The sequence below is a fragment of the Danaus plexippus genome (genome assembly GCF_018135715.1).
Source record: "Danaus plexippus chromosome 29 unlocalized genomic scaffold, MEX_DaPlex mxdp_37, whole genome shotgun sequence".
NCBI classification, from domain to species: domain Eukaryota; kingdom Metazoa; phylum Arthropoda; class Insecta; order Lepidoptera; family Nymphalidae; genus Danaus; species Danaus plexippus.
The window spans coordinates 286086-299370 of record NW_026869858.1 but is presented as its reverse complement, the minus strand read 5'-3'; the positions used below and the strand labels follow the sequence as shown (position 1 = coordinate 299370).

The window sequence follows — 13285 nt, the reverse complement described above, 5'->3', positions numbered from 1 at the left end:
TATTTTTTTTTTATAAAATTTAATAGTAGATAACTATATAAGAATATTATCATTTTTATTACATAAAAATATTTAAAAAAACCTAAAAAATAATAATCTAATTTCAACTTTACTATATTTCAAACCTTAGTTTTATTTATAAAAAGACATTGAAGTATTACATAACAGCAGTTGTTCATAGATTTAACGAAACGCTTCATAAAATGTTGCCGCTCCCATAGCTGTTTCCCCGTTTTTGTGGTATAAGGAAATATGAAACCTAGATACGAAATGGAATAAATAAATTATGTGCCATACGATTGTTTCTTTTTTCTAATTTATTTTGTTTAATCTGTGTTATTGTTCGTAAAATTAAATTAAATTGTAAAATTTATTTTAATTTACAGTGATTTACAAGTAATATATTATTCAAACGTTTATGAATGTGCTCAATATTATTTAATTTTCAATCTAATCCAAAGGACTTCATATTTTGATACATAATTTTCGATTAATACGCGTTGCCATTTGAGAAAATTGTAAAGGTAATTAATGTTTTCGCATCGACCACACTGACCTCGTGGTATATTTCGGTCAGGTTGGCAACATCTATCCCTTCCTTCCTTCTTTTGCGCCGCTCCTCTAGGCAGAACTGCGAGAGAACGTGATCGATCGAATTTCAAAAAGGCACTCACCTATCCCTGTGCTCCCGAGATCACGAATTTACTTCATATCTCCTGACTAACAGTTTAGGAGTTCGTATTTCGTGATTCTGACAATATCGCGCGTGCTCGCAGATTCCACGGTTACCGCGAGGTAAAGCCCGACCAATTAAAACAAAATGTCGAACCTCGCTGATCCAGTCGCGTTCGCTAAGGATTTCCTGGCCGGCGGTATATCCGCTGCCGTCTCCAAAACCGCCGTAGCTCCCATCGAGCGTGTCAAGCTTCTGCTTCAAGTACAGCACGTAAGCAAGCAGATCGCAGAAGACCAGCGCTACAAGGGTATAATCGATGCCTTCGTCCGCATTCCCAAAGAGCAAGGACCTCTCTCTTTCTGGCGTGGTAACCTCGCCAACGTCATCAGGTATTTCCCCACGCAAGCCCTCAACTTTGCTTTCAAGGACAAGTACAAGCAAGTCTTCCTCGGTGGCGTAGATAAGAACACACAGTTCTGGCGCTACTTCGCTGGTAACCTCGCCTCTGGAGGTGCTGCTGGAGCCACATCACTATGCTTCGTGTACCCACTCGACTTCGCCCGTACCCGTCTGGCCGCGGATGTCGGCAAAGGCGAAGGACAACGTGAATTCTCCGGTCTCGGCAACTGCCTCACCAAGATCTTCAAATCCGACGGTCTCGTTGGTCTGTACAGAGGTTTCGGAGTTTCCGTGCAAGGTATCATCATCTACCGCGCCTCATACTTCGGTTTCTACGACACCGCTCGCGGCATGCTGCCCGATCCCAAGAACACACCGCTCGTCATCAGCTGGGCGATCGCTCAGACCGTCACCACAGTCGCCGGTATCATCTCCTATCCATTCGACACGGTCCGTAGGCGCATGATGATGCAGTCCGGACGCGCTAAGTCCGAGGTGCTCTACAAGAACACGATCCACTGCTGGGCCACTATCGCCAAGTCCGAGGGTGCGTCCGCCTTCTTCAAGGGAGCCTTCTCCAACGTCCTCAGAGGTACAGGTGGTGCTTTCGTGCTCGTCCTCTACGACGAAATCAAGAAACTGCTCTAATTCTAACATAAGAACTGTTACCATAAATATTCTATGTGATTTTAAATCACATCTAGCAACCGCTCCCCTGAAATCATGTATTAGATTGGAAGAATCACTACTAGTAACTTATTTTTTAGTTAAATAAATGTTATACATTGATTCCAGAACAAATTTTGTTTCATTACATAATATTGATGTTCTATTCTATTTGAATTTAGAATAGAACAGAATTTTAAAAGCTTCGGTGTTCAAAAGCTATGGTGTATAATATAATGCCGATGTAGTATCATATTTATTGTTCGAGTCCCAACCTAGATGGGTTATGTAATCATGTGATGTTATGTAATTGTGGTTAGTGTAACTTTGTAGGTAACAGCTGAGTTTACACTAATGTGAGTTTCCATGCTCTGTGTGAGTTTTTTTCAATAAAAATGTCATGCTGAGTATCTAATATAGTATGTTAAAAAAGTTTGTCTTTTATTTTGTTGTTGCCTACATTGATTACCTAATACCTGCCGACCCACATTTACTTTGGTACAGCCAACACTATCAAACAGATGGATATAGAGATATATAGTATCAAACAGACCTTTAAGATATTTAGGATACTTAATTAAAATATAAAACAAACTCATGATTAATTTTTACCATTCAATCAATATCAGAAAATGAATATAACGAATACTTTTATAGAAGTATTTAGCTATGGCTGTTTAAATGAAAAACATACACAATTTATTCTACTCCTTTAAAAAAATATATCTGACATAAATCATAGAAACAGAAAATGGACAAAAATTACAATTTCCTAATTTCTCAGTGAGAAGTCATATTTTATAACCTTAAAAAAATTTGATTACATAATGTAGCAAAGTTCAACTGGGTATTTGGGTTGTACTGATAAGCTAAATATGAAATGTCAGTCCCTTGTAGATAGCAAGCGTGACGTATTAGTGGTGACGTCATATAGTGACATTAAACGGCATTAGAAAAATCCAGTGTTTGGTCCAGTTAATGTTAAATAATTTAACATAACTCAATATTAATCCATTATTATAAAATTGATACATATTTCCAATAAACGATTAAAGTATTAATTATAATAGTTCTATATTTGAGTTCGCGTCACATTCAAAATGGTGACGCGTGTTGTTGGTGAATGGATGCGCCAGTACACTTTATGTTTTGATCTTTTGATTAATTAATTATTATAACTATAACATTCCACTTTGATAACGGATCAAGTAATTAACATAATTTGCTATAATTATTTTCTTTATTAAATCGATAAAAGTTTATTGTGAGATCTTCGCGCATGCGCCTATATCATATATGCATAATTGATCCTCAATGACATAAAAACTAATAAATTGTTAAGTTATTATTGAAAAAAATGTTTATCTGTCTCATGTAAAGCGATTTAGTTTTTACAAGAGAAAAATTTACGCCCCGAAATAGAATTTCTTTAAAAGTATGATTTATGAATGTTACTTGTACTTTTATTACATATTAAAGCTTCAACGAGGCTGTTTTTCAAGAACACCACTTCATTCTAGTCAATAATCGAGTCAAGTTAATAAACAGAACTGATAGCGTTTAGTTTTGACCGGTTCGTAACAATGAAACAGTAAGTTATGAAGAGAAATAATTTAGTAGCTGGAACTATCCAGATTAATCCGGTAAAATTTAACCGCCTTAAATTCAGCTCAGCTCAGCGATATCGTCGTTGTACAACGATTCGTGTCTCCTGTTACGTGAAACATACGTAATACGATGCGTATATTACGTCATGGAAGTTACGTAATACAGGATTCCGTTTACTTATTAAATTAGGTATATGTCGAATGGGATAAAATCGTAAGTAGTGTTGAGATCTTACACTTTAAACGATCTAAGGAGGTTTTAATCGAATTAAATGAAAGATGTACTTTGGTTTTATTGTGTAGATTACTGTTATAGTGATTTCTTGAATATTAAAAAACTTGGTAAAAATTTAATTATGGGCATTGTCTTAAATTAAAATCTTTTCAACTCTAATACAAATGCCCTTACAACAACATTTTATTAACTACTAATATTCAATAGTTTCTTCCGTCATTACTCATAGATATGGTATAGACTTTCATAATCGAAACTTAAAATTAAAGTCGAAACGTTTTACTTCTTTACAAAATTCGTTTGTAATTTAATCAACATATTTTAATCTACTTAGCAAAGTATAGTTAGATATAGATAGATATTATAATAGATTTCATTATAATAATATAATAGGTAATCTCAATTGTTTGAATACTTCAACTTGTCTTCCATTTGCTGTTACGTAATATTGCAGAGGTTTAGTAGCGTCAGGACTATCGATCAAGGCCACTAACAGTGTACGACCTGTGTCAAATGACGATCTCAATACGATATATGATTTATAAAATAAATAAAAATATTTAAATTTATAATAATGTCGTATTTATGTGCTAATATTTTTATTATTTGTAATTTAATTATCGTCTGTTACTAGCCAGGTCTGTGTAAACGATATGTATTGAACGTCGTAGATTTTGTTGTCTGTGGGAACATAATGTAATTAGGTCATTGATATTTAAAAATATATAAAAATGCAATAATTTTTTTTTCATTCTGTAGTAAATCACTTTATATATCCTTAAGTCTAGACGCTAAAATTTGGCAGCTTTGAGGCAGACATTACAAAAGATTTTATGTGAAATAACAACTATAACAAAGTTGGCATAAATACTCCTTGTTAGAAAACTCAGTTTGCTTTTCATATTTTCAAATTAATGATGGGTTGATATCTTGATTTGTATTACAAATAGGTTGTTAGTAAACCTCTTTTTAGAAAGAAATACAAATGAATTTCAATTGAAGAAATGAGCTTTTTAGTTTTTATTTAGTAGTACGATGTTGTGTTATAAGTAATAATAAATGACAGTGTTATTCATTAATTCTTTCAATACGTGAATATTGTATACAATTGTTTTGATTCAGTATTGTCGAGACGGAATTGGGAAGAGTTTTTCGAGTAGTTTTATCACCGGTTTGAGTCGACAATCCACGTACGGTAAATTAACAGGTTCATTCATAATATTCGCACATAGTACAAACGTAGGTTATTAATAAAAAGGTTACAATAATAAAGGGTATAATAATCACGTTTACGAAAAGCACTCAGCTGTATAATCACAAACGTTACCCTTTATACGCTGAGAATAAAAAAAAAGTTTTTTTTATCTTTCAACGTCACAAACATAGTTTGAAGACGCAACGGTTTTGGCGCTGAATTCTGTCACGAGGTAAGTTTTACGTAATGAAGGTCGATTTATTATGATTATATAGATTTTTATATTATCTTAAGGCAAGTTGTAGGTACATATGATTAGTTTGTGATATAAATATTTTATTATCGGTTGATAAATCGTAATTATTGATTGTCCTAGTATTAGTAGCACTCACTTGACAGAATTCTAGAGCACGATGTTTTAATGATGGTAATTACAAAAAGAAGAGAGGTTTAAATAGGTTTTATAATTTACATAGGTGCTTATGAAAATGTTCAAGAAATGATTCCCAAGTTATATTTACGTTTTGTTTTAAGTAAATATTTCGAGTTACACTATTTCATTTTGTATCTAAGGGATATTAATTTGATAAATTTCTAACAAGGATATGTACATTTTTTAATATATATATATATAAAATACTATGATAGATCATAAATTATCAAACGTAAAAGTTTTTTTGAATGTTTAAAAAATAATATTTTAACGCGGAATGTAAGCATGAAGTTTCCATATTTTAAAAAAATCTGGCAGATTACGAGATGTGAGCTGATTTGAAAATTACGACAAGGAATTCACGGCGCCTCGATTTGGCAATAGTTCGGACTATATCTTATTTAATATTTAGTATTATTTGACTCCAAGCGCTGCTTGTATTCCCAAAAAATGGTTGGTTTGGTGCCATAACAGAATTTTATTGAAATTGTCCAACACAACACTTATATAAGATTAAAAACATTATAAATACAAATTAGGTATGTGATATTCCGCTAAATAATGATCCAATGTTGTTTAGAGGCACATTATAGTTAAGTATAGAAACTTTTTTTTTATTCAGCTTCATTCGCACTGGAATCGTGTAATATTGTGCCAATGTCAACGTAGAAAACACTACATAAGTTGGTAGCTATTTTGATTTTGCTAGCTAGCTGTTTGTTTTTGACAAGTAAGTTCTGAAATCGAGATTGCGATGATGTATTTACGTGACATACGACAATAAATTTATCTAAGAATAAAATATATACAGGTATTTGCCTGTAAATATTCCTGAATAGTTCCCGAGTGACGCAGAACAATACGGTAATTTTAATTTAATAATAAAATATTCCTGAGTACTTCCCGTAATACGGTAATTTTAATTAAATATTACAAACTCATATATTTTTTTTGGTGGACAGAGTACGATTGAGAGATATAAATTTTAAATATACATAAATTTGTTCTTAAAAAAAAAATCTGCAAATATTATTTATAATCTGTATAAATAAATTTATTTTTACTTAATGCATATATATACAGTACGTGAGTACGTAAAATATATTTAAGACTATTTTCTACTTTCATTTATATTATTTTATTGAATCTACGTTACTTCAAAGGGATATCCGTATAAGGTGTGTTGGATTTGATGAAACATTATATAAAACTAGTATTTACACGCGACTGCGTCCGCTGTACTATCAGAATTCGGCCCAGATTTCCACAGTCTTAAAATATAATTACGCTAATGTATGTATTGTTATTCGAATTGATCTTATGTCCGGTACTACAAGGAATACGATGAAAAATCGTAGCTACATTACTTTAGTTTTAATAATTTAACAGAGCTTACATACATCCTCATAACCTTGCTCGTTTACAAGTCTGATTAATTTTTAATATCGTTTTAAATTACGATGTAATACTAACATAATGATGTGTCAGTTACATCCGGCTTTGAAAAGGATCATTTTATAACAGTGAATTTAAAATAACAAAAATGTTAATGCATTTGATCAGGCATTATTATTAATCTCAGGAGTTAAGTACTAGTTTAAAGTGAAAAAGTAAGTGATTAACAGATTATTTGGCAAGTTATTTTAATATTCTTGCATAATTCTTTTATTTTAAACCGCTTGACCTGCAATGGCAGAGCGGCCTTGCCACTCGCCGCTCGAACTCCGCTTGGCTTGAATCCAGGCAGCTTTCAGTACACACGTTCAGATAAAAATTTGTGCGTTTAACAATTATTTCTTAATATTATTTAAAACAATCACAATTACCTAGTATAAGATATAACAGAATGTGGAAGGTATTCATCATGAAGGTTCAGACATTTAAGCTCGCATGAAACGCGACGTCATAAATGTGCGGTTTTTTTTTTATTTGAAAGAAAGTTTCTTTGTGGTTCCTAGTAATGTTTCCTTATCGGTCCAGTAGTGTAAAAGTATCAACTCTTGTCTTAAATGATGTAAAGCATTTATATGCTATGATAACCGTCACATAACGAGGTATGCATAGGGGAATTTATAAAATTTAATAAAAAATTTGTTTAGAGCATTTTAAAAAAAAATCTCCCCCTTATTGTTTATAACAATTATTTACAAACCAAACAATAATTTCATACTGATGATAAAATTATTAGATTATTCTGCTGACACTTTCCCGCGTTATTATTTTCTCGTGTCAATTCACATACAAAGGCGTTGGCACACAGCATACAGCTTTATATAACTTAAATACTCCTTTGATTATTTAAAGAGTGTACTTGACACGGACGAGTCCCGCGGCATCAATCACTATGACGTCCGCGAGACATTGTAACCGAATTGTTTGTTTCAAGATTGGTAGCCCTGTTTGACGCGATTATAAAAATGTCAAGCAACGACATTCTGAACAATAATCATGATTTAAATTATAATTCTTATTTAACTAACAAATTTGATTGACAGTACTTATAATAAAATAAAATAAAACAACATTTGTTTAACTATTGAAACAATTTTATTGATACATTTATCTACATATAATACAGATAAAATAACTTACAACTGAATTATTCCGATGCATATTGGAATGTTGGCAACGAAAACATGATAGGGAATTAAATATTTTTCTTAACGATTCGATTTTTATTAATACATTATATATTTTCCCTCCTTACTTGTTGTATGGGTTACCCTGTGAACAAAGACACAAGATATAAGGAAATTCACACACTTGAATCAGTATATATTAGTTAATGAACAAACAGTTTTATATTCAGTAATATTGAGTTCGTGGGCAGCCTTAAACATTCATCAATTTTTATCCCATATACGAGAATGAAATAGATTTTGATCGTAGAAATTAGGTGTTAGAAAGTATCGAAGTTACGTAAGATTATTTTATGAAAAATATCGTTATAAAAATACGTATTTGATATAAAAACATAGTTGTTAGTTCATCAAATAAATAAATCTATGAAACATAGTATATATATAGTTTAAGATGATCCTCGTCCTTGACAATGTCCTTGAACGTGATCTAACTATAGCCTGTGACCGATTTTAACTTCACTAAAAATACATTTCTGTTCTACTTATTCACTTCGCAGATTCATGTCTACATGTCGAGCTTAATTTAATCTAATCTAAACTTATTATATATTTAGTATCTTGAATTCTTCCATACATTGTTTTTATAAAACATACCGACGTTGTTACGTTGTTAAATCTCCCTACTTCTATAAATAGTAAAAGCGCTCGCTCGTGTTCCAGTGTCGTTATGTTGGCAGGACTTGGTTAGTAAAGTGGGAAAGAGATAGCAATAGCAGTACCAACATTATAATAACGATACTAAAATTACGAAAATTTATTTGTTTTGAACTTCAAAACTCAAAATGGCGATGAATATTCTCTTTCGTTTTTATTTTATATAAAAAAAAAAAATTCATAAATATAATGAATAAAGTAAAATCAATTGTTATCTTCACTGACTATAGATGTCGCTACTGTATTTTTGGGGGGAAAAATGCCACCATTTTCTATAAAGTGACATGCAAGAGATGGTTTAAAATATCTTGAGAATTAAAACTTTTGAAGTCGTAAAATTTTTTTTTGTTGTGATAGTTTAATTTAAAAATCAAGTACTAACAACTTATTTGAAGTAGAGAATTATATAAATATATAGCACATTTCGTAATTTTTATTATGACTATGTAAGCCTATATATATATATATGACCGGTTTCTCCTGACCACTAAACTAGTTTGGAGAATCAAATCTTCTATATCTATCTATCTATTCGAATCTTTCTTTCTAAAAATCTAGATTTTTATTACAGTACAATAAATAATTCCATCCACCTTTACAATTAATTCACTTATGAAAATTTGTTATACAAAAATATGCTAACTTTTTACTGATCATATATACGTAAGTAATATTATATACATTCTTGCCTTATATATATGCCATTAACTGGCATGTGGATTGATTAAACGATTTCACGTAAACAAAGATAAACAGAGCTTATCACATTAATTATACTCAAAATCATATATATACATAATAAATAAAATATGTATATATTTACTGACAAAACCCTGAACCAAAAATAATTTTAATATAGTATTTTATAATTTGCCGCCTTAAATAATAAGTGTTGATTCAAAATATCTCACTTGGTATAATACAAGTAAGCATCACTCAGATTATAACAGATAAAATATGGTGCGTTATAAAGAAAAAAATCAATCAATAAAAATTAATTCTATTATAAATCGGAAGAAAAATGTAGTAAAAAAAATACGAAGATAAAAAATAAACAAAGAAGTATTAATAAGATTTTACCTTAAAAAAAAAAAAAAACTAACGAGAAAGTACTAATATATAGACTATTAGCAATTTAGACAATATCCTCATATATATATATATAAGTTGTGGTGGCCTGGAGGTTAAAGGCCCGCCTCTCATACGCGAGGGCGCGGTCTCGAAACCCGGCAAGTACCGATGTGATCTTTTCCGAGTCATATGTACTTTCTTAGAGTATTCAGACACCACTGACGGACGGTGAAGGAAAACATCGCGAGGAAACCTGGACTTGTAATTTCAAATTATAAGATTGAAATCGCCAATCCGCCTTGAGCGAGCATGGTGATTAATGCTCTAACCTTCTCCATGTGAGAAGAGGCCTTTGCTCAGCATTGGGCTCCGATAGACTGAACATGATAATGATGTATATATACTATATAATAAAAAAAATTAAATCAACAAATTAAACACTTACTAAGTGAATCGATTCTAACTAAACAGTTGTATTCGATAGAGATAGTAACACATTGAGAGTGCCACACTTGATGACACACTGATGATATATATATATATATATAGATTGACATAGATAAGAAAAGATAGGCAAAGAGAAGTCAGTATTTTAGTGTATATATACATATATATACACACACACACACACACATATATATATTTATATATACAGAGACAAACTATCATTTCTGCATCACATTTCTTTCATACCTCAACTAACTAATACATGTGTTCGGGAACTACAGTATTTTTTACCATTTCTTAACTAGTTTTTCTGATCTCGTTTCGTTGATGATCATTTTTATTTCTATGCATAGTTATAATAAAATAATGCTTCTGTAATTCATCATCATCATCAGCCTATTAGCCCACTGCTGAACAAATGCCTCTTCTCATATGGAGAAGGTTAGAGCATTAATCACCACGCTTGCTCAAGACGGGTCGGCGATTTCCATCTTATAATTTGAAAAAGTCCAGGTTTCCTTGCGATGTTTTCCTTCACCGTCCGTCAGCGGTGTCTGAATACTCTTAGAGAGTACATATGACTCGGAAAAGATCACATCAGTAGTTGCCAGGTTTTGAACCTGCTCTGTCATGCATGAGAGACAGACCTTTAACGTCCAGGCTTATTATATATATATATATGAAATACATAGTAATAAATATATATATATATATATCTTAATTATATTTTACAAACTTTTTTGAAAGCTCTACTTTTCAATCACCAACTTACTTTTGGTTTTATAGCTGAATGTATTTTGTATTATCTATTCCTAAAACCTTTCTACATCCACATACAACTTCATCAAAATCACTTCAGCAGTGATTTACAATAGTTTTTCAAATCAATTTGAATTTGATTTTAAAACTATTAATTATTTAAGTTAAATACAATGAAGTAGCTTTATTTTGAAAAATTCAGTAATCTATATCTGTATGGCCGCAAACATCTTAATGCCAGCCAGAAAAAAATTATATATATATATATATATATATATATATATATATATATATATATATATACAATTTCCTCTAAAACCCTCAATACAGGTCAAATGTCAATAATGTATTAAATAAGTAGATTTAAAACGTTTTTTTTCACATAAAATACTCCATTAAAATCTCACCCATGTGCGAGCTATCCAGATGAGAGTTTCGTTGCTGAGTCTCGGTCCGACGAGAGGATTCATTTGTGCCATGTACGCACACAACCAGCTGAAATATATATATATGAGATTAAAATTACTTACTCGGTGTACATTACGATAATTGACTTGTAAGATAGAAACATATATATATATATTATTTGTGTTTAAATTTGTGCAATCTCCAGAAGGAATGTAGCTATGGTACATTTAGTATGTTATCAGTATTACAATATTGAGGAAAATATTTCTCTCATATACTATGTAACCTTGATCAATTGAATCTTTAAACAAATGTGCGTAATATTTAAGGGTCTTTTAAGAGGCGTCGACACCATTATATGGATGAGATGTTAAAGCGAAGACTTCCCAATTCAATATCATCCAAAGATAGCTGATAGCTAGGTCTCAGTCAATACTCGACATTACTGTATTATTAGGTCAATTGGAATTGGTTTCGCTAATAAATAATGTTCAAATACTCACAACAACCAGCACGTAGCCGCTGTTAACATCAACACCACTTGGATAATCCTGAAATTAGTTTTAAATAATATTAAAATGTTAAAAGATCTAGTAAAATTGAGGTGATTATTACTCACCCTCGGTTAGGTCCTTTGGGCGCGAAGAAGGGGCACACAATACCAATGACCCCCCAGAAGACGGTGAAAATGGTGATGGGAACGAATGATGCACCCATTTTAGGACTTTTAACGCGTTTTACAGACAAAAGTCTTTTCTCAAACAAACATCAGCTGCCCCAATAATGGTGGATGCACGGTTATGTTGGTAGCTCTGAACATTGGCAGTCATATGACATGAGAATCGGATTCTCGATATGACATAAATTACTTTATATCTAAATAAATTTAATTAAATTATAAAATTAAGAATATATAATTATAATAAATAACTCCCTTACTCCCTTATCCGCTATTATATTGTATTATATTACAAATCTTTATACGTTCATCATATCCGATTATCAAATTTTATATCTGTCAAGTCAACAGTATTAATTTTAGACGTCGTTTTATACAAAATTTGATAAATTAATTGCTAATAAATAGACGAGGAAATTTATGATAAATGCGTCCTTCATACAAAAAACTGCACAAAAAGTCTAAAGCTGAACCGAGGAAAAAGAATCCGCCGTTTAATGGCCGATATTTAGGTTTTACCCAAGGAATCACTATTTCCGATTTGGAAAACATAAATCGTGTTCTTTATCTACGCGTTAGTCTTTTTAATTTTGACAAATTAATTTAATGTCTCCATTTTTAGACTAAAAGTGAAAGATTTCGAATGATTTTTTTTGGCAGAAATCAACGTTAGCGGAAGGCAAAGGATCTTGGAAGGTAGTGCCAAAAGATTCATGCGAAGTATATAAGAATCGTAGACGTCGTCAGATGGCTATCCAGAAAAGAAATATCAAAACTAATGAAAAATGTCGATGTAAAAATCGACGGTGTGTATTAATACCGTTGCTTTCCTATATTCAGTTCCGAGAAATTTATATTTTTCTGCATAAATGTACTTTATGGATATTAAAATAGTTTTCAATCTATAAGAAACAGAAACTAATGAAGTTTTAAGTGCAATTTTTATGAGATGAAATAATATAACATTTCATCCTTTAAGAGTAAGGCCAAAAGGTGAACTTCAAGGTTGGGGACAAAGAGTAATATCCAGGAAATTATAGGAGTTTTTGTGCTATGCCGCCAATCAGGGGCTGATTATTGTGGAAGAATAGACCGTTATATAGTCTATAGTTATATAAAAACATCTTTAAAACTATGAAAATAATAACTTATACACGACCGTTCCACAGATCTCGCAACAATTCATCGCAGTATTCATATTCTTGTGACAGCCGAACTGAAACGTCTTCTTCCACAGATGATAATTAATTTATTATATATTATACATTTATTGTTTCTTATCTCGCAATGATTATTTAATATTTGATTTTTTTTTTTAATTTGTTTCCTCTTAAAACTTTCTTATAAAATAAATCGTTATATATAATGAGAATATCGTTTTATTACTTTTCGAAACGCATATTTGTCAAATACA

General features: G+C 31.3%; 2 protein-coding genes and 1 long non-coding RNA gene across 3 annotated transcripts; 2 read left to right on the top strand and 1 right to left on the bottom strand.

Annotated features, from left to right (window-relative positions):
- The first annotated feature begins 592 nt into the window (after positions 1-592).
- LOC116777006 (ADP,ATP carrier protein) lies at positions 593-1876 on the top strand. The gene has a single exon (XM_032670344.2). The coding sequence runs from the start codon at positions 821-823 to the stop codon at positions 1721-1723; it is 903 nt and encodes a 300-aa protein (XP_032526235.1). The 5' UTR covers positions 593-820; the 3' UTR covers positions 1724-1876.
- Positions 1877-7735: 5859 nt separating this feature from the next.
- Positions 7736-12011, bottom strand: LOC116777013 (V-type proton ATPase subunit e 2). Its single transcript, XM_032670350.2, has 4 exons — positions 11812-12011; positions 11696-11743; positions 11192-11279; positions 7736-7935 (listed from the first exon to the last, which is right to left on the bottom strand). The coding sequence occupies exons 1-4, from the start codon at positions 11907-11909 to the stop codon at positions 7915-7917; spliced, it is 255 nt and encodes an 84-aa protein (XP_032526241.1). The 5' UTR covers positions 11910-12011; the 3' UTR covers positions 7736-7914.
- A 209-nt stretch (positions 12012-12220) lies between these two features.
- LOC116777019 (uncharacterized) lies at positions 12221-13243 on the top strand. The gene is made up of 3 exons (XR_004353979.2): positions 12221-12445; positions 12532-12677; positions 13041-13243. It is a non-coding gene; the product is annotated as an uncharacterized LOC116777019 (long non-coding RNA).
- Positions 13244-13285: the final 42 nt, after the last annotated feature.